The sequence below is a fragment of the Balaenoptera borealis genome (assembly GCF_965194805.1).
Source record: "Balaenoptera borealis genome assembly, chromosome: 1".
Taxonomy (NCBI): domain Eukaryota; kingdom Metazoa; phylum Chordata; class Mammalia; order Artiodactyla; family Balaenopteridae; genus Balaenoptera; species Balaenoptera borealis.
The window spans coordinates 96,622,876-96,649,517 of NC_138860.1; the positions used below are offsets into that span (position 1 = coordinate 96,622,876).

General features: G+C 39.6%; 1 protein-coding gene and 1 long non-coding RNA gene across 2 annotated transcripts; both read right to left on the reverse strand.

Annotated features, from left to right (window-relative positions):
- Window positions 1-9,923: 9,923 nt before the first annotated feature.
- On the reverse strand, window positions 9,924-26,528 carry ATP5PB (ATP synthase peripheral stalk-membrane subunit b). The gene is made up of 7 exons (XM_082380426.1): window positions 26,385-26,528; window positions 26,072-26,108; window positions 22,219-22,364; window positions 19,464-19,627; window positions 18,952-19,077; window positions 13,668-13,847; window positions 9,924-12,603 (listed from the first exon to the last, which is right to left on the reverse strand). Exons 1-7 carry the CDS (start codon window positions 26,422-26,424, stop codon window positions 12,526-12,528), a joined length of 771 nt encoding a protein of 256 aa, XP_082236552.1. The 5' UTR covers window positions 26,425-26,528; the 3' UTR covers window positions 9,924-12,525.
- LOC309623650 lies at window positions 21,261-22,211 on the reverse strand. The gene is made up of 2 exons (XR_014241439.1): window positions 21,706-22,211; window positions 21,261-21,559 (listed from the first exon to the last, which is right to left on the reverse strand). It is a non-coding gene; the product is annotated as an uncharacterized lncRNA (long non-coding RNA).
- Window positions 26,529-26,642: the final 114 nt, after the last annotated feature.

Consider the following 26,642-nt stretch of genomic DNA (forward strand, 5'->3'; position numbering starts at 1 on the left):
TAGTGCATCTGCCACGTCTCTCTCCAGCTTAAGGGCACCCACATACCCCACCTTATCCAAGCAACCAGTGGAGACTAACGATAGGGCTACAGCTCCTCAAAAGGAGAGAACATTGTGTACTTTAACGTGAAAACTAGATCAGGAACTTAAACAACGATCAGCTACACAAATGAAAGAAGAGCCTAGTATTTCCGCAGCCCCATATGTCCCTTTGATAAAAACATTGCAGGATGCTCCCTTAAAGATTTTAATAAGACCCTAGGGACAAATGCTTCCTGGGACTTAAGCAGAGAATTTCAAGGCCAGGGGGTAAAGAACCAAAAGTGAAACCCAGAACTAGCATTTCCCAAAGTCCTGGGGAATCTGACCTTCGGAATTGCTGCCTTTTTTTGTTCATTTGTTTTTCAGGGCAGCTATTAACAGTGACTAGCCAAAGGCAGCCTTAGTGAGCTTTCCTAATACTTATGCCACAAATAGAATAGCAGTTAGGGAAGGGAGCCAGAGTCTCGTAAACTACCCAGATGGTCTAATATTGAGCACAGAGACACCCTTTACTCAAATTTGGAGGATCAGATCATTCTTCCTTGTTCCCCTTTTCACTCTTCTTGGCATTAGACCCTGCGTCATGGTAAAATCTGATTTTTCCAACTTTGGAAATGTTGTCTCTTTACAGCCCTTCAGCAGTTTCCAGTGATTCCTGTCCCTTTTAACTCAGCAGTGAGACAGGTAATGGGTTCTGTCCCGGACTTACTATTGTTTGGTTCAAGTTTGGAAATATTGCTTCCCATGTTGCTTTCTCCTGAGAATTAAAAAAGGTACCTCTTAGAAAGCTTGGAAAGGAGAGGCAGCAGAGTGGCCAATTCTGAGACTGTGATCTTAAAATTAGAGCCGTAATGTGGGAGAGAGACAAGTGGTGGGTGTGTGTTCTAGTGAGATCAGTGGTCACATACTTTACAGTGTGAGTACTGTAGCTCAGCAGGCAGTCCTCAGCTTTGTAGGTTCATAAATTTGATCATATCAGGGCACCAAGAATTGACTGATTGCTCCAGAGCTGACTCATACCAACCAACTCACAGGAAACTGATGTATGAACTAGAATAACATAAGAAACAAGTTGGTATAACCAGTGCATTCTATCAAAATGTATGAGAAAGCCAATTAAAACCATAATTTTGCTTGATAAACATTGAACTGAAGTATGATAGAAGCAGAATCGTTGATTTTTACATTGAGTGCCATCTAGGTCTGATGCATTTGCTTCACTCTTCCTTGGCAGTGCTGGATAAACTGACTAACTTGTTCTTGAAGGTCCTTCCTCTAGGCTGCATCAGACACTTCTATTTTGTTCACACATTATATTTTCGAGGGTGAAAATTCCCTTATCTAAGCTATAGTTCTATTACGTTAAGCTGTCTGTATTTCCCTCATTTATTTATACTAAAAAGTATAAAGTACCCAAAAGCAGAAAAGTAAAATCACTCAAAATTCCACTACCTATTGTTAATATTTTAGTGTATTTCCTTTGTGTTGTAATTCATGCATTTTTTTTTTAAACCCCACATTTGTTTATTTATTTATTTTTGGCTGTGTTGGGTCTTCGTTTCTGTGCGAGGGCTTTCTCTAGTTGTGGCAAGCGGGGGCCACTCTTCATCGCAGTGCGCGGGCCTCTCACTATCGTGGCCTCTCTTGTTGCGGAGCACAGGCTCCAGACGTGCAGGCTCAGTAGTTGTGGCTCACGGGCCTAGTTGCTCTGCGGTATGTGGGAACTTCCCAGACCAGGGCTCGAACCCATGTCCCCTGCATTAGCAGGCAGATTCTCAACCACTGTGCCACCAGAGAAGCCACATGCATTTTTTAAAAGTTAGTTGAGATACTTTTTCATATCTCCTTGTTTCGTTTTTTTTTTTACTAAGATTTTTACCATAAACATTTTCCCATCTTACTGAAAATTTCTTTAAGCCTTTTAGTGGTGATAGGTCTTTCTGTTATAGCTATGTACTACAGTTTGCTTTTCCAGTTTCCTGTTTGTTGATAAAAATTATTCCCACTTTTATTTAAACAAAATCAAATAACAAAAAATTTTAGGAGCCCACAATTTTACTTTATACTTAGGCAAACCGATGATAAGAATTTTTGGCTCTGCTATATCTACTGTATTTTAAGGTAATTTAATTAGGCAATAAATGCCATCAATCATTTGTGTTTAATTGTTCAGCTCTCCAAAGTGGATCAATTTCTAAGTCCTTGGACATAGAGAGGATTGGGAGAAGGACACCTCATTGCCATGTACCAGTTAGAACAGCAACAGCAACATTATCAAGTGCCTTACAATCAAACTTTTTGAGAGCATGTAATCTAAGATAAAAAGAAAGGTGCCAACAGAGAAATTTGGTGAGGATTCTGAGCCATGAGAATAGAAAGCCCACCATCCATGGCAGAATCAACAGTGGCAACAATTTTTCTAGCACTTTTTTCTCCTTTTCTAATTTAAAAGTCAATGGTGCTCTTTGTAGAGCACTGTGAAATATTTATATAGTATTTTAAAAATATTGAAATACGTGTTTGCACTAAACATAGTATAAACATATCCTATGAACTTTTACTAGACCATATCACTGGGGAGGTGGAAGAGGGGAGGATCATAGGTTTCCATAAAATCTTAACCTTCCCATGAGTGGCTCTGAATTTACAATCATCCCAAAGAAATGTTAGCACAGCCATCTGAAACAAAAGCTTGGTCCCCCACCGTGAAAGACAAAACCATCACATGATGCCACAGGGAAATAGTTACTTACAGAGCCAGGCCAAAAAAAGCAGGAAACACATTCCCTTTGAAAACGACACTCCAAACATTTGATAGAAGTATAAATTAAAATAGAAACAGTGCTATATATATATACTTTTTCACATTTTGTCCGGCATTGGTGAACCTTACTGACTGCCATAAAATCTACCAACTAAATTCAGCCATTCAAATACAACCCTTCCCCCATCAAATAAAGTTAAAAAGAAAAAAGTTACAGAAACACTATAAACTAGGTAGCATTTTCTTTTGGTGATTATTTCATCTAGATTAAAAGCATGGGGTAAACACGTTTACCTTTTAAGAAAAAGTCTGGTCATAGGATGTCATTGTCTAAGACTGAACTTTTCACTTGCTGCTTCTGTTACCACCCCTATTTTTCAGAATGATGAAATAGTGATTACTGCCACTGCCACTGCCACTGCTACATCAAGCTGTGTGTCGCAAAGATCTTGTCTAAACTCCAGGGCAGACTTCCTCTCTGTGGCCAACACTGTATTTTTTTTTTAATTAATTTTTGGTTGTGTTGGGTCTTCGTTTCTGTGCGAGGGCTTTCTCTAGTTGCGGCGAGCGGGGGCCACTCTACATCGCCGCGTGCGGGCCTCTCACTATCGCGGCCTCTCTTATTGCGGAGCACAGGCTCCAGACGCACAGGCTCAGTAGTTGTGGCTCACGGGCCCAGTTGCTCCGTGGCATGTGGGATCTTCCCAGACCAGGGCTCGAACCCGTGTCCCCTGCATTGGCAGGCGGATTCTCAACCACTGCACCACCAGGGAAGTCCAACACTGTATTTTTTTTAATTCCATAAGCAGAGAGCTGCTTTTGTATCTTTTGACACATGAATGCCAGAACACAGGGAGATAAGTTTATTTCTAATTAAGTATTTATTGAGTATGTAAACACCATGCCAGATATAGTGGGGGTCACAGTGGTGTGACATTATCATTGTCATCAAGCATGTCATAGCCCCATTTATTCTAGCCAGGGAAATGCTATTGATAAAGAAAAACAAAGAGCAAACGGTGTTAAGAGTTAAGTGCGGGCTGGACAGACTTTAAGTGTTTTAAGATTACGGAGATCTCTTCAAAGGGAAGGTGAATCATTTACTTGTAAACATTTATCGGTAAAATAATATTAATAAATATGCTCATTAAATAAACACAGTGGGCCATGCAGTGGGCTAAGTGCTGTGGGTATTTCAGAGAGAAGGCAGAAAAGCTCCTCATGGGGCCTACCGTCTAATTGAGAAGAGCAACGACAAACAAGAAAACAACAGATTAATCACGGATGTGTTACAGGCCATGAAGGAAAGAAGCAAAGTGCCATGCCAGAGAATAAATGATGGGAGAACATCTTTAGATAAAATGGATGACCAGGGAAGTCCTGTCCAAGGAGCGATATTTACCCTGAGAACCAGAGGATGAGGAAGAGCTGGCGGGGCAAAGAACCTCCTGGGGAAGACAGTTTCAGGCCGAGGGCAGAGCAACTTGCAGGTCTGGAAGAAGGGAAGGGCTGGCAGAGCTGGCAGAATCAGGCAGGACTGTGTGCAGGGAGACTTGGAGGGTGGATGGGGTAGAAGAAAGGGACTGCGTGAGGAAATGCCCAAGCCCAGGATTGGTTGCTGGGCGTTGAGTGATGGATTTCTGGGATATCAGCATGGCTCAAGAGTGGGGCCTTGGTAAAGGGTGAGACATAGAAAATAGTTGCATAGATAGATCTGAGACATATTGTGGAGGTCTTTAAATCCAAGCAAAAAATATATTTTAAGCATTAATGACAAACAACTAAAGGTTTTTGAATTGGGGTATAATATGATAAACATGGCCTTTAAGGAAGATTATATCACATCAAATAAGATAAATTGTGGGTAAAGAAAGAGACAAGGAAATAAGCTGGGGGAGTATGGCAATATCTCAGGTATTTAATAAGGGCGGGAGCATCAGGAATGGGGAGGCATCCACAGGTGTAATAAGATTGGAAGTTCTAAGACTTGGGACCTGGAAACAGGGAATGAAATAGCAGGATGAGTCCATGATTACTCCAAGTGTCTGAATCTCAGTGGCCAAGAGAATTCGTTTGTTCATTCACTCCAAAATCGCTTACTGAACGTTTACTATGTGCCATGTACTGAGTTCTAAGTTCTGAGGACATAATGGTGGGCAAAGAAACAGCCTTTTGTGCAGGATCTCTGGCTGTATATGCCTATGATACAGGGAACCAGGGACAGTTTCCTGGAAGAGAATAAGCCAAAATCTTTTGTGAGCTGGAGTTCCACTAGGCCACGATGGGGGTGGGTGGTGCTGGTGGTGGTAGTAATGATCAAAGGGAAGAGAACATTGAAATTCAAAAGCTCTGTGCAAGAAAGGAGGGCAGGAAGTGCCCCCCCCCTACTGCCCCACCCCCAAAAAAAGGCTAGTGTGAAAGAGCAAGGAAGTGTGTGAGGTGATGCTGGGGTGCTGGGGGTGGGTATGGAGTATGGTGGGGATGAAGTTGAAGAACCAGGCGGGGGGCCAGTTCCCTGAGAGCTTTTGTCTTTATGACAAGAGAGGTGGGCTTATCTGCACTGAAGGTATTTAAACAAGGGTGATGTGATCAGACTTGCTTTCTAAACAATCACAAAGACTGGGGGTGGGGGGGTGAGAATAAATTGGAAGGGAGCCAGAATAGATATGACAAGACTGGTTAAGAGATTATTACAGTGATCCAGTTGAGGGATAATAGTAACTTGGACTAGGGTGGTAGGTAGCAGTGGAGAGACAAAGAAATGTAAATGAACTTGAGAGATGTTTAGGAGCGTGGTAGAAAAAACAAGGGAGGATAAAAAGTCAAAGACTATGATCAGAGATATCACCAAAGGGCAGAAGGAGGAAGAGGAACCAGAGAAGGAAACAGCAGTAGTTCCAGACTTAGAGTGTGGATTAATTAATCAGACATTTACTGAGCACCTACTATGACCCAAACATACTGTTAAGTTCGGGAGTAAGTAAGTGTAATGAAATGTTGTAGATGCTGTGTCAGACATACAGGATGGAGTGGGACTCAAAGAGAAAGGGCTCAGGTTGCACAATAAGGAGGGAGGGTGGGTGTCAAGAAAAGCATCATAGAGAAAATGATGTTTGAGTTGCATCTTGAAAGATGAATCACATTTTGTAGGCAGACAGAGGAAGGAAGCGTATTCCAGGCAGAGGAACAGCATGAGCAAACACATGCTTTGTCATGTTTGTGATGTTCAGGGAAATGTAAGTATTTCACCATCACTGGTGCTACAGGGAATGAGGGTGGGTGGGGATGGGGAATGGAAAGAGAAAGGCTGTAGAGGAAGGACAAGATCACATGGTGGAGGACCCTAAACAAACTTCACCTTAGAGGCAATGGAGAGAGTGCTGAAGGATGTAACATGATTACATTTGGGTTTGGGCAACAGAGTGTAGGAGGGACTGGTGAGGGGCAGTGGGACAGACAGTGGGCAGGGAGTCCTTTAGTATGGCAGAGTTCTAGATGAGAAACAAGGATGATCTGATTAGAGGCACAGGCCGTGGGGAAGAGGAGGTAGGGCAGAAAGGTGATGAATCTAGTCTTTTTTCAGTTGTGAGAGGAAGGTAAGGGGGAGAGAGGAGCTCAAGATAACTCCCAGGTTTCTGCCTTGGATTACCAACTGATGGTGAGAATACAGAAGGGGGGTGTAGGATTGGGCATATATAATGAGTTTACTTTTGGATACATTGAGTCTAGGGTGCCTATGGAACATTCAGGTAGAGATGTCGAGAGGGGTGTTGGATGCACAGGTTGGGGGCTCATGAAGGAGATCTAGATTTGTGTGGTAGGGAGTACTAGTTCTCACCCCTAACCAGAGCTCCTCTCCTCCTGGCCTCCGAGCCTCACTTGTGGTTTAGTAGTGCCATGTGATAAGCTCTGGCTAATGGACTATGAATGAAAGTGATGTATTTCCCTTTTAGTTGAAGCATTTAATTGCTTAAGGAAGACCTCCTATGATCCCTTCCCCTTCAGGGTGATTATGGAGATTTTGTGATGAGAAGGTGAGGTTGCAAGCTCTAAAGCTGAATCACTGAGTCACCATATGGAGGATAGTTTCTCTGGAAGGTCACCTGGACCTGCAGTGGATTCTGTGTGAGCAAGAAATAAACTTTTTCATGTTACACTACTGAGATTTTGGGATAGATTCTTACCTCACTTAACCTAACCTACCCTAATACAACGTGAGGTATAGATTAGGAAGCCATCAGCATACACGTGATAGTATCAACAGAAGCCATGGGGATGGATAAGATCATCCAGGTACAGTTTGTAGAATGAGAAGAAAACATTCCTAGAACTCTGAGGAATACCACTATTTAACAGGGAGGCAGAAAAAGCAGAGTCAGCTAAGGAAATTGCACGGAAACAGTGACAGCAGTAATAGCATACATATGCTACTAGAAGCCAGGGAGGAAAAGAAGGAAGGAAAAGCTGTGGCCAACAGTGCCAGGTGCTGCTGAGAGAGAGGCTGAGTAAGATGAGGACTGGAAAGAGTTGATTGAATTTGGAAATGAAGAGATCCTGATCTCTTTTGCTAAAGCAGCTTGGGGTGTAGTAGTGGTGGGGAGTAAGGCTTCAGTGGGTTAAAGAGTGAATGGAAATCCCTAGACCTACAGCAGATTAGAGCTTTTAAAGAGATCCTCTTGTTAAAGAACACCAACAAATGCTGGATAAAACATTTGAAACACCATAATTTAAAAATGCATGGCTGAACTAGATGTTGGAAATCCTCAAAGATCAGAAAGAGAGAGTTGAGTGAGACCTGGAGCTAAGGTTTGCTCTGGGAATAGCCACCAATTTTTGGTGACCTGAAGATTGGGTCTGAAGGCCTTGTATGAGGTCAGGAAATCAAGTCTAAAGCCTGCACCAAAGTGGGAAATTGGATCGGTCCCCCTGAAAGGGAACCCACAGTGGGTGAATCAGGAAAAATCATGCCAGATGGAAATGGTAGGGATCCTTGCTGTATCAGTTTTCTATTGCAGTATAACAAATTATCACAAACGTAGATGGTTAAAACAGTACACATTTCTTTTCTCACAGTTTCTGTGGGTTAGAGGCTGGGACACAGCTTAGTAGAGTTCTCTGTTTCAGGGTCTCACCGGGCTGCAGTTCAGGTATTACCTGGGGCTTTGGTTTCATCAGAGGCTTGACTGGGGGAAAATCCACTTCCCCTATTTGCTGGACAAATAAATTTTCTTGCGGCTGTATAACTGAGGGCCCTGGCTGTCAGCTAGAGTCTGTCTTCAGGTCCTTGAAGCTGCCTGCAGTTCCCTGCCATGTGGTCCTGTCCACAGGCAGTTCACAACCTGGCAGTTTGATTCTTCAAGGCCAGCAGGAGAGTCTCTCTCCAGCCTGCTAAGATGGAGTCTTAACACAACGTAATGTAATGATCGGAGTGCAAGTCTAGAATCACGTTATCTTCATCCAAACAAGGTTTCTTTTATTGCTTTTGCCAGCCACCTGGGGGCACCAGCAATCTGGGATAACCTTAGTCCAAGTTCAGGGCTTGAGTTTTTACTGGGTCATCTGTTCACAGCAGGACACTGTTCATTAAGGACTGGTTATTTTTTAATCTATTTATTTTTGGCCACGCCCCACAGCTTGTAGGATCTCAGTTCCCCGACCAGGGGTTGAACCCGGGCCACAGCAGTGAAAGCCCGGAGTCCTAACCACTAGGCCACCAGGGAACTCCCAAGGGCTGGTTATTTCTGTCTTCATCTTCATTCCTAGAGTGCAGATGACTGTGTGTATGGTAGTGGTGGTGGTAGGCAGTGGTGGTTTACTAGGGTCTCTATTCTTGATGGGTCCTGGACTCTCATCTTTTGTTCCTCTAGCCCTGTGAAGCGACCAAAAACATGACTAAGTGTCTTAGCCATCTCTTTCAGATGGGCAAATGCTCCCAGGACCAAAATGGTCCTGAGGGCTAACCTCACCTGTCTGAATTTCCACTGTCTCTCAGTTCTTGATCTGATGATTTCTCATGATCTCTTGGTGCTTTAATATTTTTTAAATTAATTTTTATTGGAGTATAGATGATTTACAATGTTGTTAGTTTCTGCTGTGCAGCAAAGTGAATCAGTTATACATATACATATACCCACTCTTTTTTAGATTCTATTCCCATATAGGTCATTATGGAGAAGTGAGTAGAGTTCCCTGTGCTATACAGTATGTTATTAGTTATCTATTTTATTTTATTCTATTTTTTTGGGGGGGGGAGATAAATCTTTTTAGTAGACTGTGCTGAAACAATTGGGAATTCATATGAAAAACAAAAAAGCCTTAAACTCTTTATTTCACACCATCTACAAATTATGTAACATATCCTTACCTGTAGGAGCTAAAATTACAAAACTTCTGGGTTAGGCAGAGATTTTTTTTTTTTTTTTAAATTTTTATTGCAGTATAGTTGATTTACAGTGTTTTTAGCTTCAGGTGTACAGCAGTGAATCAGTTATACATATACATATAGCCACTCTTTTTAGGTTCTTTTCCCATATAGGCTATTACAAGTATTGAGTAGAGTTCCCCATGCTATATAGTAGGTTCTTATTAGTTATCTATTTTATATATAGTAGTGTGTATGTCAATCCCAACCTCCCAATTTATCCCCCCCTCTCCCCCACACTTTCCCCCTGGGTAACCATAAGTTTGTTTTCTGCATCTGTGACTCTATTTCTGTTTTGTAAATAGGTTCATTTGTACCATTTTTTTAGATTCCACATATAAGCGATATCATATGATATTTGTCTTTGTCTGACTTACTTCACTCAATATGACAATCACTAGGGCCATCCGGTGCTTTAATATTTTTAAGATACGTTTTATATTTCACCCAGATGTGAAAAATTTCTTCAGTAGGAGAGTTGGTCTGAATTACCTAGTCTACCATTACTGGAAGCAAATGTTACAGCATTTTGCATCTTAATTGCATTTAACCTCAGCAACAAAGTTGCAGGAATCTGACTCTTAATCTTCTCACTCCAACAAACAGAAAACTTACTTTTAAGCCAGGTACGTTTTATAATCTTAATAAAGAATAGAAAGTCTTTAGAATAAATCTTACAAAAAAAGGTACAGGATCTTAACAGAAAACATTAAAAATTTTAATGAAAAACACTATGACCCAATAAATGGAAGCATAATCCCTAATTTAATTACTTCCCCTGGTGTCATTTATATTGTCCCTCTATCTCCTGCATTTCCTGGAAACTGGAATTTACATCTTAAGTCCTGAGAGATTCAGGTTAAATACATCTGGCTAGATTACATCACAGGTGATACTGTCTACTTCGTATTTCAGCAGATCAGGAAAGATATCTGGTTATTCCACCATGAATGATGCTAAGAATAACCAGTGAATTAGGTAATTGACCACGTGATGGAATGATCTACAGATTCTTATTAGTTATCATTGATTAGAAATTTTTATGGTCATTACAAAATTTATGACAAAAGTAAAGAATCCAACATTTCCCTTTTATCATTGACAAATGTAATCCATTTCTTCTGCTAATACAAAAATACTTCAAATCAATTGAACTTTTTCATACCATACATTTAAAAAATAACTGTGATACTCTTGAGACTGCACAACCAATTACCATGCAGCCAATCTGTACATACCAAACCACATCCACCACATAGAAATGAATTTCTGGTATTCTGAAGGTAGAGATTTGGGGCTGTAGTCTGTGGAGTTTTGTCTCTAGGAAACCTGCTCAGCTTATTACCTCCTTCTCATTCCTGACTGGCTTCCCTTTGGGTTGTGATACCATGCTCCTTGGGCACAGGTAAACAAACTCCTCCAGCACATCCTTGTCCAAAAGGAGCAGCATATGCTCTACAGCTGGCTGCAGCAGTCATGTCCAGGTGGCAGAGCATCATGTTGGCTATCCACAGCATGTTGTAAGTGTTGCTGTGAGTACACGATGTGATTCATCCGGCTCCCTGGTTCTGGGGACTATGGGGCACACTGTCAGTCTCTGCTTGGATCTGGTAGCCTTATGAGGAGACCCAGATGAAACTGTTCTCATTCTGAAGTGACTGGCCAGAGGACCTCGACAGCCTCATGCCTAGCCTAGCTGCCTTTGCGAATGCAAAGAAGCAACTTTGTGGCTTATACATACTGGTGCTAATCTCTTGACTCACCAATTGCAGTTGGGCCTATAACTTCCCAACCCTTCCCTGGGTCATCCTTCAGCTTTTCTAACCTTTGGACCAGGTGTGTGAGGAAAGGCCTGGGGTTTTGCAGAACAATCATACGAAGATCTGAGGTAATACAAATTGACAAGGGTTTCAGTCTGTGCTTGTGATTTCCACTTGTTCCTATCCCCTCCCACTTCACATCCATCTTCCCTTCTTAAATGTCTGCTCCATGCACGTCAAGTTCCTTCATCAGAAACAAAGATTAAGAGCTTACAGAGATTGCTTAACCAGCTCCCACGACAGCATAAAGTCAAATCCCTTACCTTTAAACATATATCCTAGTAGTTCTGCTTCTCTGACTGAATGCTGACTGATAGTTATACACAAGGAAAATGATGAGGTTACTGAGACTACCTAAAATGGTGCTTGTCATTACACTCTCAAAACACCTAAAATCTGTGCTGTATCACATAGTCTTACTGCCCTTCCAGTAGATATTTAACTCCCTGAGGTAGGAACTTTTTATCTCTGTATGACCAGGGCAGGATTGTGCTCAGCACAGCAATTCTTTGTTTAATGAATAATCTGGAACACCTCTGCTGACCCTATCAAAATCTCCTTTAGGTAACATCTTAATAATGATATCAGTCTGATTTCTATATAAGATGAATACATTAGCCATCAATAAATAAATAAATACTGACTTAAATGATTGTTATATAATTAAAACCTTAGGAAGTCAATGAAAATGGCAATTATCCATATGGTACGTATTTTCAAGTATTTCCTATTAGTTCCTATAGTTCCATAACTATTATGTAAGTTATCCATTTGTTTACAAGTAAATCCTTATACAAATATGGGAGAATTAAATATAGACAAACCAATGGAAGGGCAGAATTTTCTAACTTATCTGCTGGATTCTTCAGAGTGATTTTATGACACATTGAGTCCATAATATTTTCTGTTGACATACTACTAAAATGAAAATAAAGTCAATGATATAATTTGATATACAAGATTTCCTTTAGTTATTTTAAGAATACTGAAAAGTTTTAAATTTCCCATAACCTGTCAGCAAGAAATAGCTTACCACCAATAGTTTTATAAACAATATTATCAGCTCAATGACCCATAATTTTTACCCATATAATAAATGTTGAAATAACATTTCAGAAAATTATGCATCTTGAAAAACTTTGTTTCAACCGTCACTTTATTGTAAGATGGTTGAATTAATTCAAATTTAAACTATAACTTGACAATTTTTAGTCAGGTACCAAATTTTATTCAAAGCAAACTGCTTATTCAAAAGTGATCATGGAACAACTCAAAATGCAGAGCAAGAAGGATGAGAGAAACATCTTACTGGCCAATAGATTGTTTTAATTCTCTCATTATATGAAACTCAAACTTTTCATTTTTAGGAAAGGGAAACTAACTTCAGTAGAGAGCAATACAGAAAGATTTTGTCACAAAGACTAGTTTCCATTTAGTCAGTCAACTGTTTCTAGCTGTCTCAATTGGGACAGATGCATTTACAGAGCTGGCTGTGCTTGAGCCTTCTTTGCAAGCAGCTTTAGATCTGCAATGCACTTGGCAATTGTCTCCTTCTCCTGTGATAAGGAAAGAGAAAGCTGGTTAGACCTTTTCAAATATTGGAAGGGTATAAACACTGTAATTCTAAAGGATACCTCCTATAAGAGATTCCTCAGAATCTCAAGATGGATTACTGGCTTAATATGATAGACTACTAAAAATTATTTAATTATTTAACATAGGGGAGATGCAAAATTTATTTTAAGCAAATGCAGGGAATTTAAAGTCCCCTGGCTCATAGCTTTTATGAGTGAAACCTGTTCAGAAGTTGAAGCTAGATACTCTTGTAACCATGTGCCACTGATGTTAGGTTTTACAGCTAACAGCTGCTTGAAAAAGACCAACCTAACAAACATTAGTAATACAGAAATGTTAAGAAAGAATAAAAATAACTTTTAGTCTCTTTTGTATACTTTAGTCTTTTCAAGTTTCTTAAATAAGTATGTCACTTTTATGTAAAAGACAGTTTATTTTAAAAAACCCAATTCATTAAATGTTGACAGACCCTGTTTTTCTAGTCCTGCATGGTTATGCAGAAAATGACCAGAAATGCCTAAGTATACTATATATCTAGGAAAGAAGAAATCAAGTCAAAAGTAAATAAAGAACATAAAATTTAAAAAGGAAATCACATTTAGGTAAAAAACAGAAAACATTTCTGTTCAAGACCAATGAATTAAGTGGCTGGGAAGAGGAAATGGCATGGAATAGAAACCATGGAATTATTCAGAAAATGGAAGAGGCTAAGAAGTAGACTTGTCCAGCCTCTGTTTTACAGAGAAATGAAATATGTTGCTTACTATTTCCCAAATGTTGGAACTTGGACATACGTCTGTTCAACGAGTGTTCTCAACAATCTTTCCACTCTTTTTGATCCATGAGGTGAGAGACCCTTTGGTAGCCAAACTTTGAGGAAGGAGGCAACCTACCAAGGCAGTTGTACAGCATCTTCTAGGTTACCACTAACCAGAAAAATGAACCAGGACCACCCCAATGTCTCTAGGCTAAAGACTCCTTACCAGCTATTTCTGTCCTATCAGAGATATCAATACAACTCCAGAAGCTTCAAAACATCATGTACCTGCTGCGCAGAGATGCTCTGTACCACGTTCTTCTCCACCCAGTTTATCATGTGCTCTTGTTCCTTTTGACGCATCATATTCTGCACAGAGATGTGATAGTCCAGGCGATTCTTCACCTCCTTGTATACTCTATGCAGCCGTTCCCGGTAACTAACTTCCAAGGCCATGGCAATGTTATTCTGAAGCAAAATTAAGAAGTGACGAAAATTGTTTGCATACTTAAAGGATCACTTCCATTCTGAGGATTCTGCCCATTAGAATACCCATCATTACCTGTATTTTATGCAAAATTCATTTGTTTAATATGAATAGGTAACACATGCATGTGGTAGAAAGATTCTAACAGCATATAGTAAAAATATATTTAAAAGTATATACAGGGCTTCCCTGGTGGCGCAGTGGTTGAGAGTCTGCCTGCCAATGCAGGGGACACGGGTTTGAGCCCTGGTCTGGGAAGATCCCATGTGCCGCGGAGCAGCTGGGCCCGTGAGCCACAATTACTGAGCCTGCGCGTCTGGAGCCTGTGCTCCGCAACAAGAGAGGCCACGATAGTGAGAGGCCCGCGCACGGCGATGAAGAGTGGCCCCTGCTTGCTAGAGAAAGCCCTTGCACAGAAACGAAGACCCAACACAGCCATAAATAAATAAACACTTTAAAAAAAAAGTATATACAGTAAAAAATTAGTCTCTTCCAGCCCCTCCATAGGCTACCATCTTCCTCTATTTCTTGTATTCTCTCCCAGAAATATTTAATAAACAAAACACAGGTATATGTGCACAAATGAACATCACTTTTACTGATTACGACACAAAGACCCACCTTAATTTTAAAAGTTACATTGGATTCTACTATTTTGGTGTCTCATAATCCATAATTTACTTAAGCTCTATTAATAGATTAGGTTGCTTCTAACTCTTTAACAAATAATGCTGTTGCGTATATTGTATATGTCTTTGCACTTATGTGTGAATACTTGCTGGGTCAAATAGCTAATAACTGTTGAGTACCTACTATGTTCTAAATAAACACTGTGTGTCAATTCAATTAAATCTTAAAATCACACCATGGGATAGTTGCTATTATTATATTCATTTTACAGTGAGGAAGAAACTGAGGCAGATGCTAAAGAATTTGTCCAAGGTTATAGAGCTAATGAACTGTGAAGTCAAGACCTGACTACAAGGAGTCAGGCTACAAAGCCCATGCTCTTAAAGATCCATTTTAACTTGTGATTAACGCTGTCCAATTCCACAGAAAAGTTGTACTGCTTCATGCTCTCACCAGCAACACAAATGCTTGTTACTCTAAACCCTGACCAATGGTGTTTATAAAACATTTTACTCTCCACTATTCTGATAAGCAGAAAAAAATACCAGTTTTAATTGTCATTATCTAAGGAGAAAATTTACATGTTCAGAAGTCATTTACATTTACTTATATCTTTATAAATTGTTCATGTCCTACACCTAGTTTTCTACTGAGATGCTGGTCTATCCTAAGGTAACTACCCTTTTGTGTCACATGGAATGCATGTATTCTTCCTAGTTTGTCTCTTAGCTTTATGGTAATTTCTACATGTAAAACTTAAAAAATTTTTAATGAGATCAACTTAATTTTTCCTCTTACATTTTTAAATGTAAATTTCCTCTTAAATTTTTCCTGGATTTTTAAAAATTGAAGTATAACTGACATACAATATTACATTAATTTCAGGTATACAAACACAATGATTCGGTATTTGTATATATTGTGAAATGATCACCACAATGGGTCTAGTTAACATACGTCACCACACAAGTTTCTGCATTTTGTTGTCTTTATTAGAAAGGCTTTGCCACTCCAAGGGTACTGTACTGTTTTTCATGTTCTCTTTTTCTACTTTTATGGTCTCATTTCTTATCTAAAGATCTTTAATTCATCTGAAATTCGTTTTGGTATAAGGCAAAAAGTAGGAAAACAACTCTGTATCTACAAAGATACCCGTCTGTCTTTCCCCCTCTAAGATGAAAATGCCACCGATGTAAACTACCTTATGCGTTTAGGTCTATCTCTAGACCCTCTCTCTCAAGTGCTGTGCCAATCTGACTTTCTATTCATGTAGTGTGCCAAGCTATTTAAAGTTCCTTTATAATTTTGAGCTTTAATATTTGGTAGGGCTGTTCATTATTTCTCTTTTTCAGAATACTCCTGAATATTTTTTACTTTTTCTAGTAATAATCAATTTGTTCAAGTCCCAACAACCCCTACCCCTGGTCTATTAGTATTTTCTTTCTAGGAATGTGTAAAATTTAGAGATTAAAGTAGGGAGAATTTGATATCCTTATACTATTGAGTCTAGGTTCTTAGAACCTTATACCTCACAAGCATTTCACATTTTTCAAAGTAAAAAGACTGTACATTTCTAGTTAAGTTTACTCCTAGGCATCTCTTCCTAAATGGTTTATCTTCTTCTCGTATATTTTCTGACTGATATTTGTATATAGAAGGCTACTGATTTTGTTTATTAGATATTAATTTTGTACCCAGATACCTTACTGAATTTGCTTATGGTTTTAAGAGTTATGTTGATTCTCTCAGGTTTCCTAGGTATATAATCAGGTAATCTATAAGTAAGGATAACTTTATGTTTTCTAATTTTTATACCTCTTATTTCTTTCTCTTAATACCAGCTACTACTGCCAGAATAACACTGAATTAGTAATGGTGACAGGTATATTGTCATCTTCTAGTCTGTAATGAAAATCCTTATAGGTCTTCCTGTTTTATATAAAGCCTTGAAATATTAATCTCAAGTAGGCCCTTAATACTCCTAGGTACATTTTTTTTTTTTTTTTTTTTACTCCATTCACTCTCCTGAAATCTCTAGTATATCTCCTTGACTACTTTCCTTTTCAACAAATGACCTACCTTCCTATTTCACTGAGAAAAAGGAAACAAAGAACTTCACAAACTTCTACCACCATATAAACCAATCTACCTGGACCCATACTCACATACTTTGCCTTCCTTTCTTTAACTATGGCTGAACTGTCTCTGCTCTTGAAGGCAACCCTTCCACCTGTGTATTCTAAACTCTCTGGCCTACTGAAGGACATTGCTCCAGCAAATTCCTCCCTACTCCCACCCCTTTCTTGCATCAATTTTTCTCTCTCTACTAACTTCTATCAGATGCTAACATGTAATTATACTTTCCATCTTTTAAAAAATCTCTCTTGATTACCACATCCTACCTTCTGAACTACTGAGTAATTTCTTTGCCCAATACAGTAAAACTCCTTCACAGTTTTGACAGTGGTCTATACTCAGACTCCAATTTCTTTTCTTCCATTTTTTTTCCTTCAACTTACTCAAATAGCCCTTACCAAGGTCACCAACCTCCATGTTGCTAAATCCTATGCCAAATTCTTAGACCCTTACTACTTGACCATAAGTAGGGCAACTACAAATTAAAATAATCCTTGTTTCCCTCAGTTATTTTCCTTCATGTTCCAGTCTTACAGCTGTGCCTCTTGTAAGCTCATGATTCCCTCATCTCCAGTCTGGAATTCTCCCCAGTGATTCCAGACTCATATATCAAATGGTTTACCTAACAACTCTATTTGGCTAACTCATTGGCATTTCAAACCAGTGCATACAAGATTGAAGGCTACTTTCAACAAGGCAATCAGAGTCACCCTTCAAAACACGAGTGAGATTGTATCACTCCTCTGCCTAAAAGATTCAATGACTTTCTCTCTCATTCTGAGTACAAGTCAAAGTTCTCACAGAAGCCTGTAAGACTTTACATGATCTAGCCCTTGGCCACTCTCTGCCTTGCTTCCTTTTACCTTCCTTCTCAGCCATTCCACTTCAGCTACAGTGGCTTCCTTACTTTTCCTTGTCTACACCAAGCAGGCTTCCAGGATTAGGGCCCTTGCAATTGTTCTTCCCTCTGCCTGGAATACTATTTCCTCAGAAATCCACACAGCCTGCACCATCACTTTGACAGCTCTCTCTTCAAATATCACATTAGAAGCCTTTCTAGACTGCCCAATAAAAATAGTAACTCCCTCCTTCTAAAATCTCTTTTCCTTTAACATAAGTTCATTATTCTACATGTACTTCACACCAGTTGACATTCACATATGCTTAATTATTTTTCTCCTGTCCTTCTCTCAACCCCTGGCTAGGAAAGAGACCCCAGGAAGGCAGACTTTGTTTTGCTCTCTGCTGTATTCCCAGCACCTTGTCTTGACCAGTGTCCACACATAAAATATACCTATTAAATAAATATTTCATAAATAAATAAAAATTTTAATGACTATCATTTGAATCTTATAAAAAAGCTACATCTTCAAAAGCCAGATTTTGTTTGTGCATACATAGTTTCTATGAGGCAGGAAGCATTTAGATTGTAACCTAAATCTGCACAGAAAGATATTTTAAAAATTTCTGAGGATTTCAAACATTTATGTGCTTAAGAATCTTTCAGGATCCTATTTAAAAAACTATAGACTCTTGGATAGCTCCTAACAGAGGTTCTAATCCCATAGGTCTTGGAATGGGTCCAAAAATTTGCATCAAAGATGACTGATGCACATGGTACCAAGACTACACTAGGAAATACTGGCCCAGACCCTTAATATTTCAGATACTTATTTTACCTTAGCACCTAATTTTTCATTTCATAGGTGTTTCTATACATAAAATTTCAATATAAGGACATCTCACTTTAAATATCAGGCATAAAGTACTGGGCTCAAAGTAAATAACAACAAAATGCTTGAGCACGTTCCTTAAGTTGTTTTAGAAACTAAATATTTTAGAATCTAATTATGCTTTGATCACGGTAAAAAGCTCTCCTGCCATCTGAATCTGCTTTGTGAATTTGGAATGTAAGGTATCAGGTTTTCTTATAGCAAGTATGTTAAGTAAGACTTTCTTATAGCGAGCACGTATGAAATGCACAGCATGTATTTCACCTACTGTATTTTACAGTGAATGCCATTTTTTAATCCGCTATAACTTAATGAATTATTTTCCCTCTGTGTGGATTCAAAATGTGTCCTTTTATACTTTTTACTCTTTCTAGTTTTAGAGTAATAATTCTAGTTATTTTTCTACTTGATAGGTCCACTGAACAGTTAATAGCTGTAACTGCTATTTAGACCCCCAACCAAATATTCTCTTTTCTAAACAAAATATGCTCAACCTATCCAACTATTCCTCATAAGATTCTAATTTTTTGTGTTAAATGCACACAAATGAGTAACTTCACTTGCCTTAGAAAGTTCTGAAACCTACCCTCTGGACATCAAAAAGGTAATGGCGCTTTTGAACCAGTGCCTGCTGTGACTTCTCCAGATCAATTGCATCTTGGATTTGTTTGATGGTAGCCTGTTTCACTTCTTCCAGTTCGGCAATTTTTTGCTGCAATTATGATATTTACAACAAAGATCAGTGAAAGTACCAAGGGTAATAAAAAAGATTCATTTTATGCTTCTTCGAAGTCATACCCCTCATTTGTGAAAACACCCACACAATAGGGAGTACACAAATCCTTAAAAAGAGTTGCCCAAAATAGCTATGCAGTATCTTGTTGAATGAACAAAACTATGGAAAAGCTGGAGAAAGTTTGGTAGATTTTTAAAACTTGATCTCAAGTTAGTAATAACATTAACACTTATAATTGAAATCATTATAATTAGATTCATTTCTATATGCTCTGCCCCTATCATTCGTACCAAAAACATCACTTGATGGCTTTGACACGACTACTATGGTCTAAAATGGGAAATAAGGTTTATGGTTCTTACCTCATTGAGTTTATCAGCAAATTCCCCAATAGAGGCACCATATTTTTTAATTACATAGATAAGCACCCCTATTGTTGAAATGGCAGAGAAGGTCTCTGCAGTTATCACATATATTTCTTTGGAGAGTAAATATAAGATAAGCCCAGTTCCGAGCACGTAGGGTCCTAAAAGAAGAAAAAGTTATTTTATGATGGATATGCTATGTCTAAAAGGGGAAGACAGAGATACTTCCACATTTAATTAGTTGAAGGCAAAGTTAATAATGACTTTAAATAATCAGATTCAAAGACGGAACACTAGGTGAGAACCAGTATGGTAGCGTTGCAAGAACAAGGATCTGGACCCATGGAAATCTGACTCTGCAACTTATAAAACACTGAGCAATATAGATGAACTCTGAGCTTAGTTTCCTTAACTGTAAAATGGGAATAGTACCTTCTTCATAGGGTTGACGAAATTGAGAAATAATGTATATTAAGTGTCTGGTACAATTGCTCAACAAACAGGAAGTATTTTATAAAGATGTCAGGTTACTACCAGAAGTAATTTGTGCAGCAAAATATACTATTTATTGAGTGGGGACATTGGTCAGAATAAAATTTATCCACTCTTGCCTATTTACTGAATAGGAACCTGCCACTGGAAATAAGCAAACAAAACAGATACAACTATGAAGCAGCATGTATGTAAAAGAACTAAATAACAGGATTCTCAATTCCTGTAGCGTCTTATTATAATGCTTCAAATATAGCCACCTTTTTCTTTAACCAGGCCATGAATTCTGAAAGGACACAAACCATACGGTACATTTCTTTAGGATTTTCCTCTATGACTACTAGATGCTAGGTAAGGTCAAAGCAGGTCTTTGGGGAAGCAGTTTACTGTGTTTTTGAGCAATACAGGTACCAAAAGATGTTAGGATGTACTATGAGAATAAAAGGGTTACATTCTCAAATATATTTTACCCAGTTTCCCAAAGTTTCAACAGTTTATTTTTTTAAAAATTTGCCTTCAATGTATAAATTTTAAATGTGAATTTATAAGAAAGGCCTATCATATGTAGCATTTTTATCAGCTATGGAGGTCTGAGGAAATTAATGTTTCTTGCAATTTTAGTTACAAAAATGCTATCTTAGGCCACTCCCTGGAGAGATTAAAAAAAAAATCTTTGGTTGTCAGTGTTTCATGGTCATAGCAATACTTGGGTACAGCAAGAGAGGCAGTGCGTGTAGCAGAAAGAACACTAAACTTAACTGTAGAACCTGTGTTTAAGTCCAACTCAGTCACTAAAGAGAGAATAAATCTCCGTAAATTCTTTGTTTTATAGTTCTGGGTAATAAAAATGTCTTCATAGGGCTTCCCTGGTGGCATAGTGGTTGAGAATCCGCCTGCCAATGAAGGGGACACTGGTTCGAGCCCTGGTCTGGGAAGATCCCACATGCCGTGGAGCAACTAAGCCCATGCGCCACAACTACTGAGCCTGTGCTCTAAAGCCCGCGAGCCACAATTACTGAGCCTGTGTGCCTAGAGCCCACGCTCTGCAACAAGAGAAGCCGTCGCAGTGAGAAGCTGGCGCACCGCAGCCAGGAGTAGCCCCCGCTCACCGCAACTAGAGAAAGCCCGTACGCAGTAACGAAGACCCAATGCAGCCAAAAATAAATAAATAAATTTATTAAAAAAAAAAAGTCTTCATAGAACTGTTGTATGGATTAAATAAAGTGAAAGCATATCGTATTATAAAAATGTAAGGTTTCAGTACAGTTTATGCCTTTTTATTTATTTATTTTAAATAAAATAATTTATTTATTTATTTATTTGGCTGTGTTGGGTCTTCATTGCTGTGCGTGGGCTTTCTCTAGTTGCGGCACGCAGGCTTCTCACTGCAGTGGCTTCTCTTGTTGCGGAGCAGGGGCTCTAGGTGCGCGGACTTCAGTAGCTGTGGCTCGCAGGCTCTAGAGCACAGGCTCAGTAGTTGTGGTGCACGGGCTTAGTTGCTCCGTGGCATGTGGGATCTTCCCGGACCAGGGCTCAAACCCGTGTCCCCTGCACTGGCAGGTGGATTCTTAACCACTACACCACCAGGGAAGTCCCTATGCCTTTTTTTTTTCCTATGCCTTTTTAAAAGGAAAAAAAAAAACTGATAAATATGGTCCAGCTCTTTTTTTCATAATTATACATACAACACATAGTCTCTATTGCCTTACCTGGCTTTATTTTAATCCATAGCTCTTTCTATCATTACCTGAAAGTGTATTATACAGTTACTCAATTTTTCTTTTTTTGGCCGCTCTGTGCGGCTTGCAGGATCTTAGTTCCTTGACCAGGGATGGAAGCCGGGCCCCTGCAGTGAAAGCACCGAGTCCTAACCACTGGACCGCCAGAGAATTCCCCAGTTACTCATTTCCTTATTGTCTATCCTACAAAAGAATGTATGTTTCATGATGGCAGGCACTTTAGTTCACCACCGTATGCCTAGAACAGTGTCTAGCATAGAGCAGGCAGTCAATAAATTTGGTGTAACAAGAAATGGAGACAATGGTACAAAATCAAGTTAAAATCCCAAACAAATTTATTCCAAAGACAAGTTAAAGCAACCAAATCAATTCTTATATTGAATCACTTCCACACTTTAGTTTTAAAACCAGCTGACTTGATTTTTCTGGTACGTGTGGAAGAGGTAAGAGGCCACTAAAAGGCTAGATTAACATAAACCATACCATCTAAACATACTATCAAACATTGGGCAAATGCTCACCTGTTACACCGGTTTTAGGATAAAGGAACTGGAAAAATTCCTCAGGGATCAGCCCAAAACGAACTTTTCCTCCATATTCAGGAAGAGGTGGTACAGGGGCAAGACTTGGCTGCCCTTTGTGAAAGATCCTTGTTGCCTGCAATACCCTACAGGTAGGAATTACACAAATTTAAGGCCTATTCTTTAAAGAGAACACAATGTATGAACAACTGTAGAAAAGAGCAAATAGGGATGAGGATTGAGGCTGTTTCCCACTGTCCTAACAATGGGAACAGAACAGACCAAGAACAGGAAGGTTAGGGTCCCATAATTAGCTGTGTAATAAGGGGAAACAACTTACTTAAGGCTGTATGTAACCTTCTACCCAATACTAGAATCCCTTCTGTTAAGTCTCACGTGTCATCTGTCTAGGACTTTATATGTCTATTACTAACAATGAATTATGTAAGAACATAGACTCTCCATCCAGACTATCTGGATTCAAATTTTAATTTACGCTTTTGTAGTCTCTGATTTCTCTAAAGTAAAGTGGGAACAAAGAATATGACCTTAGAGGGTTGTTGTGAGGATTAACTGAGTTAATAAATGTAAAGTATATAGAATGGTGCTTGGCATATGGTAAAGTTTTATGTAAGTGGTTAGCTATTACATGTCCACTGTGTTGTGAGCTCCCTGATGGCAAGAACTTTGACCTTTTTGAACATTCTCTGTATCGGGGTGCTAAATAACCACTAAGTGAAACATGTTTTTTCAGTGTTGCATAGCTCTAACTATGTTCACCCTTTGAATTGAACTGCTACATACATCCTTGAAACCCCTATCCATTGGTTCTAATATTATTTTTCGATGTAAGATAACACTCATGTATCTGGGTTAAACATCTCAGTTCCTTCACAATCCTGACTGTCCACAAGCAGCAAACTGGTTTTGTTTACAAAAATGAAGTATACAGAACTGAACATAATACTGAACTGAAATACAGCTTGACTAATTCATTCATCCTACAAATATCAATACATATTGAGAACTTGCTATTGTCATTATTGGGCTTGAACCACTGTACTATTATCATGGATTTGCGAACTGTTCTTGTCTTTAAAGTAGCCTAAGATTGCATTTGTAGCAGTTACAGCATACTGGTACATAGGATTCTGATGAAATAAAATCCTCTAGCCTTTTCGTATCTGCTGCCAAGCTAAATCTCCTTCAAATTCTCAGTATGTCTTTGTCCCTCACCTCCCCTCTCTCTTATCTCCTTGCAATGTAAGAGTTTACATTATTTCATTGATTATTGTTCACTGCTTGTCTTTTGAATATTATTTCTGCTTCCCAATATATTGAGTTACCTCACCAAATTTTGAAATCTGAGAATCATGCTCAAGATTCTTTCATTTTAATCAGGGTTTCTAAACCTCAGCACTATTGACATTTTGAACTATTGACAACTCTTTGTTGTGGAAGGCTGTTCTGTGCACTTAAGAGTAATTAGAAGTATCCCTGTGGCCTTTGTACACCAGATGCCAGTAGCAGCCCCCCTCCTACCCAGTGGTGACAACCGAAAATGTCTCCAGACATTGCCAAAAGTCCCTCAGAGGGCAAAACTGCCCCAGGTTGAGAACCACTGACTTAAATCAGAGCACTAAAGAACTTGCTTTAGGTGAACACAAATCCTCTCCTTAACTGGCTGTCTCAGTTCAAGCCCTCATCTACTCCTGCCTAAACAAGTAAGCAACCCAAAATCTGTTCTCTTGGCTTCTCCTCAAATACCCCTTGAACCTAGGCCCCTCCCTGCTGCTTTGAAAGTTTCTAAAATGCAAATTTGACTTTAAAACTCTTCAACAGGCTCTCTCCTGCCCACAGAAAACAAACTACTTAATTCAGCTTACGTGATTCAGCACCTGTGAAATTTTATGTCCTCATCTTCCTTCATTCTCCTACTCTCCAGCCATATGGAACTACTTACTGCTTTCAAAAACCAAAAAAAAAAAAAAAAAAAAAAAAATCCATACCTCATGCTGCTCCTTCTGCCTGGTGTACCTTTCACTTAATGACTGCCAAGACCAACCAGCCTTCAGAACATCTTGAGTATATCCTCTATAAAGGCCTTCCAATCTTGGGTTGACAATTAGTCACTCAACAAAACATTTACTGACTTTCTACTTATATCAGGCACCGGGAGTATAACAATAAGCAGACAAAGTCCCAGCCTCTGACATTCTAGTGGGGGTTTGGGAAGTGTGAGTGTATACACAATTCACAATACACAATTTCAGACAGTTTTAAGTTCCACGAAGAAAAATAGGTGAAGGAAGGGGCTAAGGAGCAATGGAGTGGGGGAAAGCCTTTTTCGGTAGATCAGATGACATTTGAGCCAATGACCTGGGGAAAAGAGAGAAGAGCAAGTACAAAGATCCTGAGGCAACAATAAGCTTGGCAGTTTTCAGAGGAATAGCAAGAAGGCCAGTAAGGCTAGAGAATGAGCTAAAAAGAGAAGGTAAGAAGGTAAATCAAGAGGTAGGATGGGGTCAACTCATGTTGAACTTTCTGTGTTATCGTAAGTTTGGATTTTATTTCAAGTGGGATGGGCACCTCTAGAGGGCTTTGCAGGGGAAGGGTGGGGGTACTGACATAATCCCTATGGCTACTGTGAGGATGGCCTGTAATGGGACAGGAATATAGATTCAAGGAGACTAGTTAGGAGACAACTGAAATAGTCTAGGTGAAACGTGATGGTGGTTCACACTCCAGTAGTAGTGGTAGTGAAAGAAGTGGTCAGAGTTTGGATATAATCTGAAGAAAGAGCCTTACTGATGTATTAGACATGAAATGTGAAAGAGAAATCAAGGATGTTCCTTGCATTTTGTATATGTATTTATTACCTATATTACAATTATTTGTTTACTTGTCTATATGGAATCTTTCTTCTCTGAGAAGTTGGAAGCAGCCAATTATAGCCTCACTTTATTGCTTACACAAAAATTACAGATAAACCAAAGCCACTTTTTCAAGCCACAGGATTGCTATCAAATTTTGCAAGATTTAGGACTAAGTCTGGAAGTAAAAAGAGAAATCCCAAAGAAAACTGACATGTTTTATGAAATATCAGTAACACCTTCTAATATTTACTAAGCACATACTATGTACCAAGCACTGTTTTTAGAGTTCCCAGGAATTAACTCCCTTAATTTTCACAATCCATAATGTACTATTCTCTCTATTTTGCAGACGGGGAAATTAAGGTCCCACAGCTTGTAAGTGGAGGAGCCCGGTGTACCCTCTTTCAGCTTTGGAATCCTCCTCACTGTAAACCACTACTTTACAGCTGCCTCCTCTGGTAGACTGTGCGTGAGGTCCACGAAGGCAGGTACTTAACCTTACTCATTTTTGTATCTTCGGTTATGTGGGTGGCAAGATAAATATTTACTGAAACGACGAATAATTTCTCTGACCTGACAGTAAAAGTTGGAATCTGGGAGACAGATTAAAAACAAGATGCTTCATTGTTTTATTTAACAAAACTTGTCCTAGGGTATGCAATCTAGTAACCCTGACTAGGGCTGCCGCAGCTGTGCCTAGCTGAAGGTCACAAGGGAGAAGGGCGGGGCTTAGGGGACACCAAAACCAGTTTCTAGTTTAGTAAGAACATATCACTTGTTCTCTTAACCTTTGCTATTAGGTGACACAACGGTGTTTCAGGCAGTTACAGGAGCACACATGTTTGAATGAGACTGGAAGCGTTCCAAAATAACCTAAAGAAAGGTAATTACCGGCCTAAAGCTAAGAGCAGATTACCCAGAAGTGAAATAGGTGATAAAACAAAGACAAGAGGGAGTATTACACCCCTTACACTTACCCTGGACCGAGGAGGGCTGCGTTCTTCAGAGAGGGAGCTACAAATACACAAGGCACAGGTTAGCAAGGTCACGGTGAAATCTGGTTTGCCCCTTCCTCGGTCCCCGCGGAGCCCAATCACTAAGGCCATGCGTCCCCCATTCTTATCCCCCGAGACCCCACACTCTCCTTCTGAGCGGCACTAATCAACTTTCCACTCAGGCCCAAATCTCGCCGCGCCTTTCACCCCCTTTCCTCCCACCCGCTCCAAGTAACCCTAGACGCGCTGGTTTGCAATCACTCTGCTAGCCCGGACCAGGGTCTGTACCTCTCACCTGCTGCGGTGGCGGCAGAAAGTACCACCCGGGACAGCATTGTCAGGCAGCGTCCACACAACAGTCTTCGCGCCCCAGTGACCGCTACAGGAGACTCTGTCAGGGGCAGAAACAAGATGGTCGCTCACAAGTCTCGCGAGAAGAGAACATCGTGCCCTTTTCCATCAACTTCCGGTCGAATTTTTTTTTTTTTTTTTTGGCGATAAGAAGCGCAGAGCATTGAGAGCCTGCGGCAAGAGGTCGCTCGCTGGAAAGCGG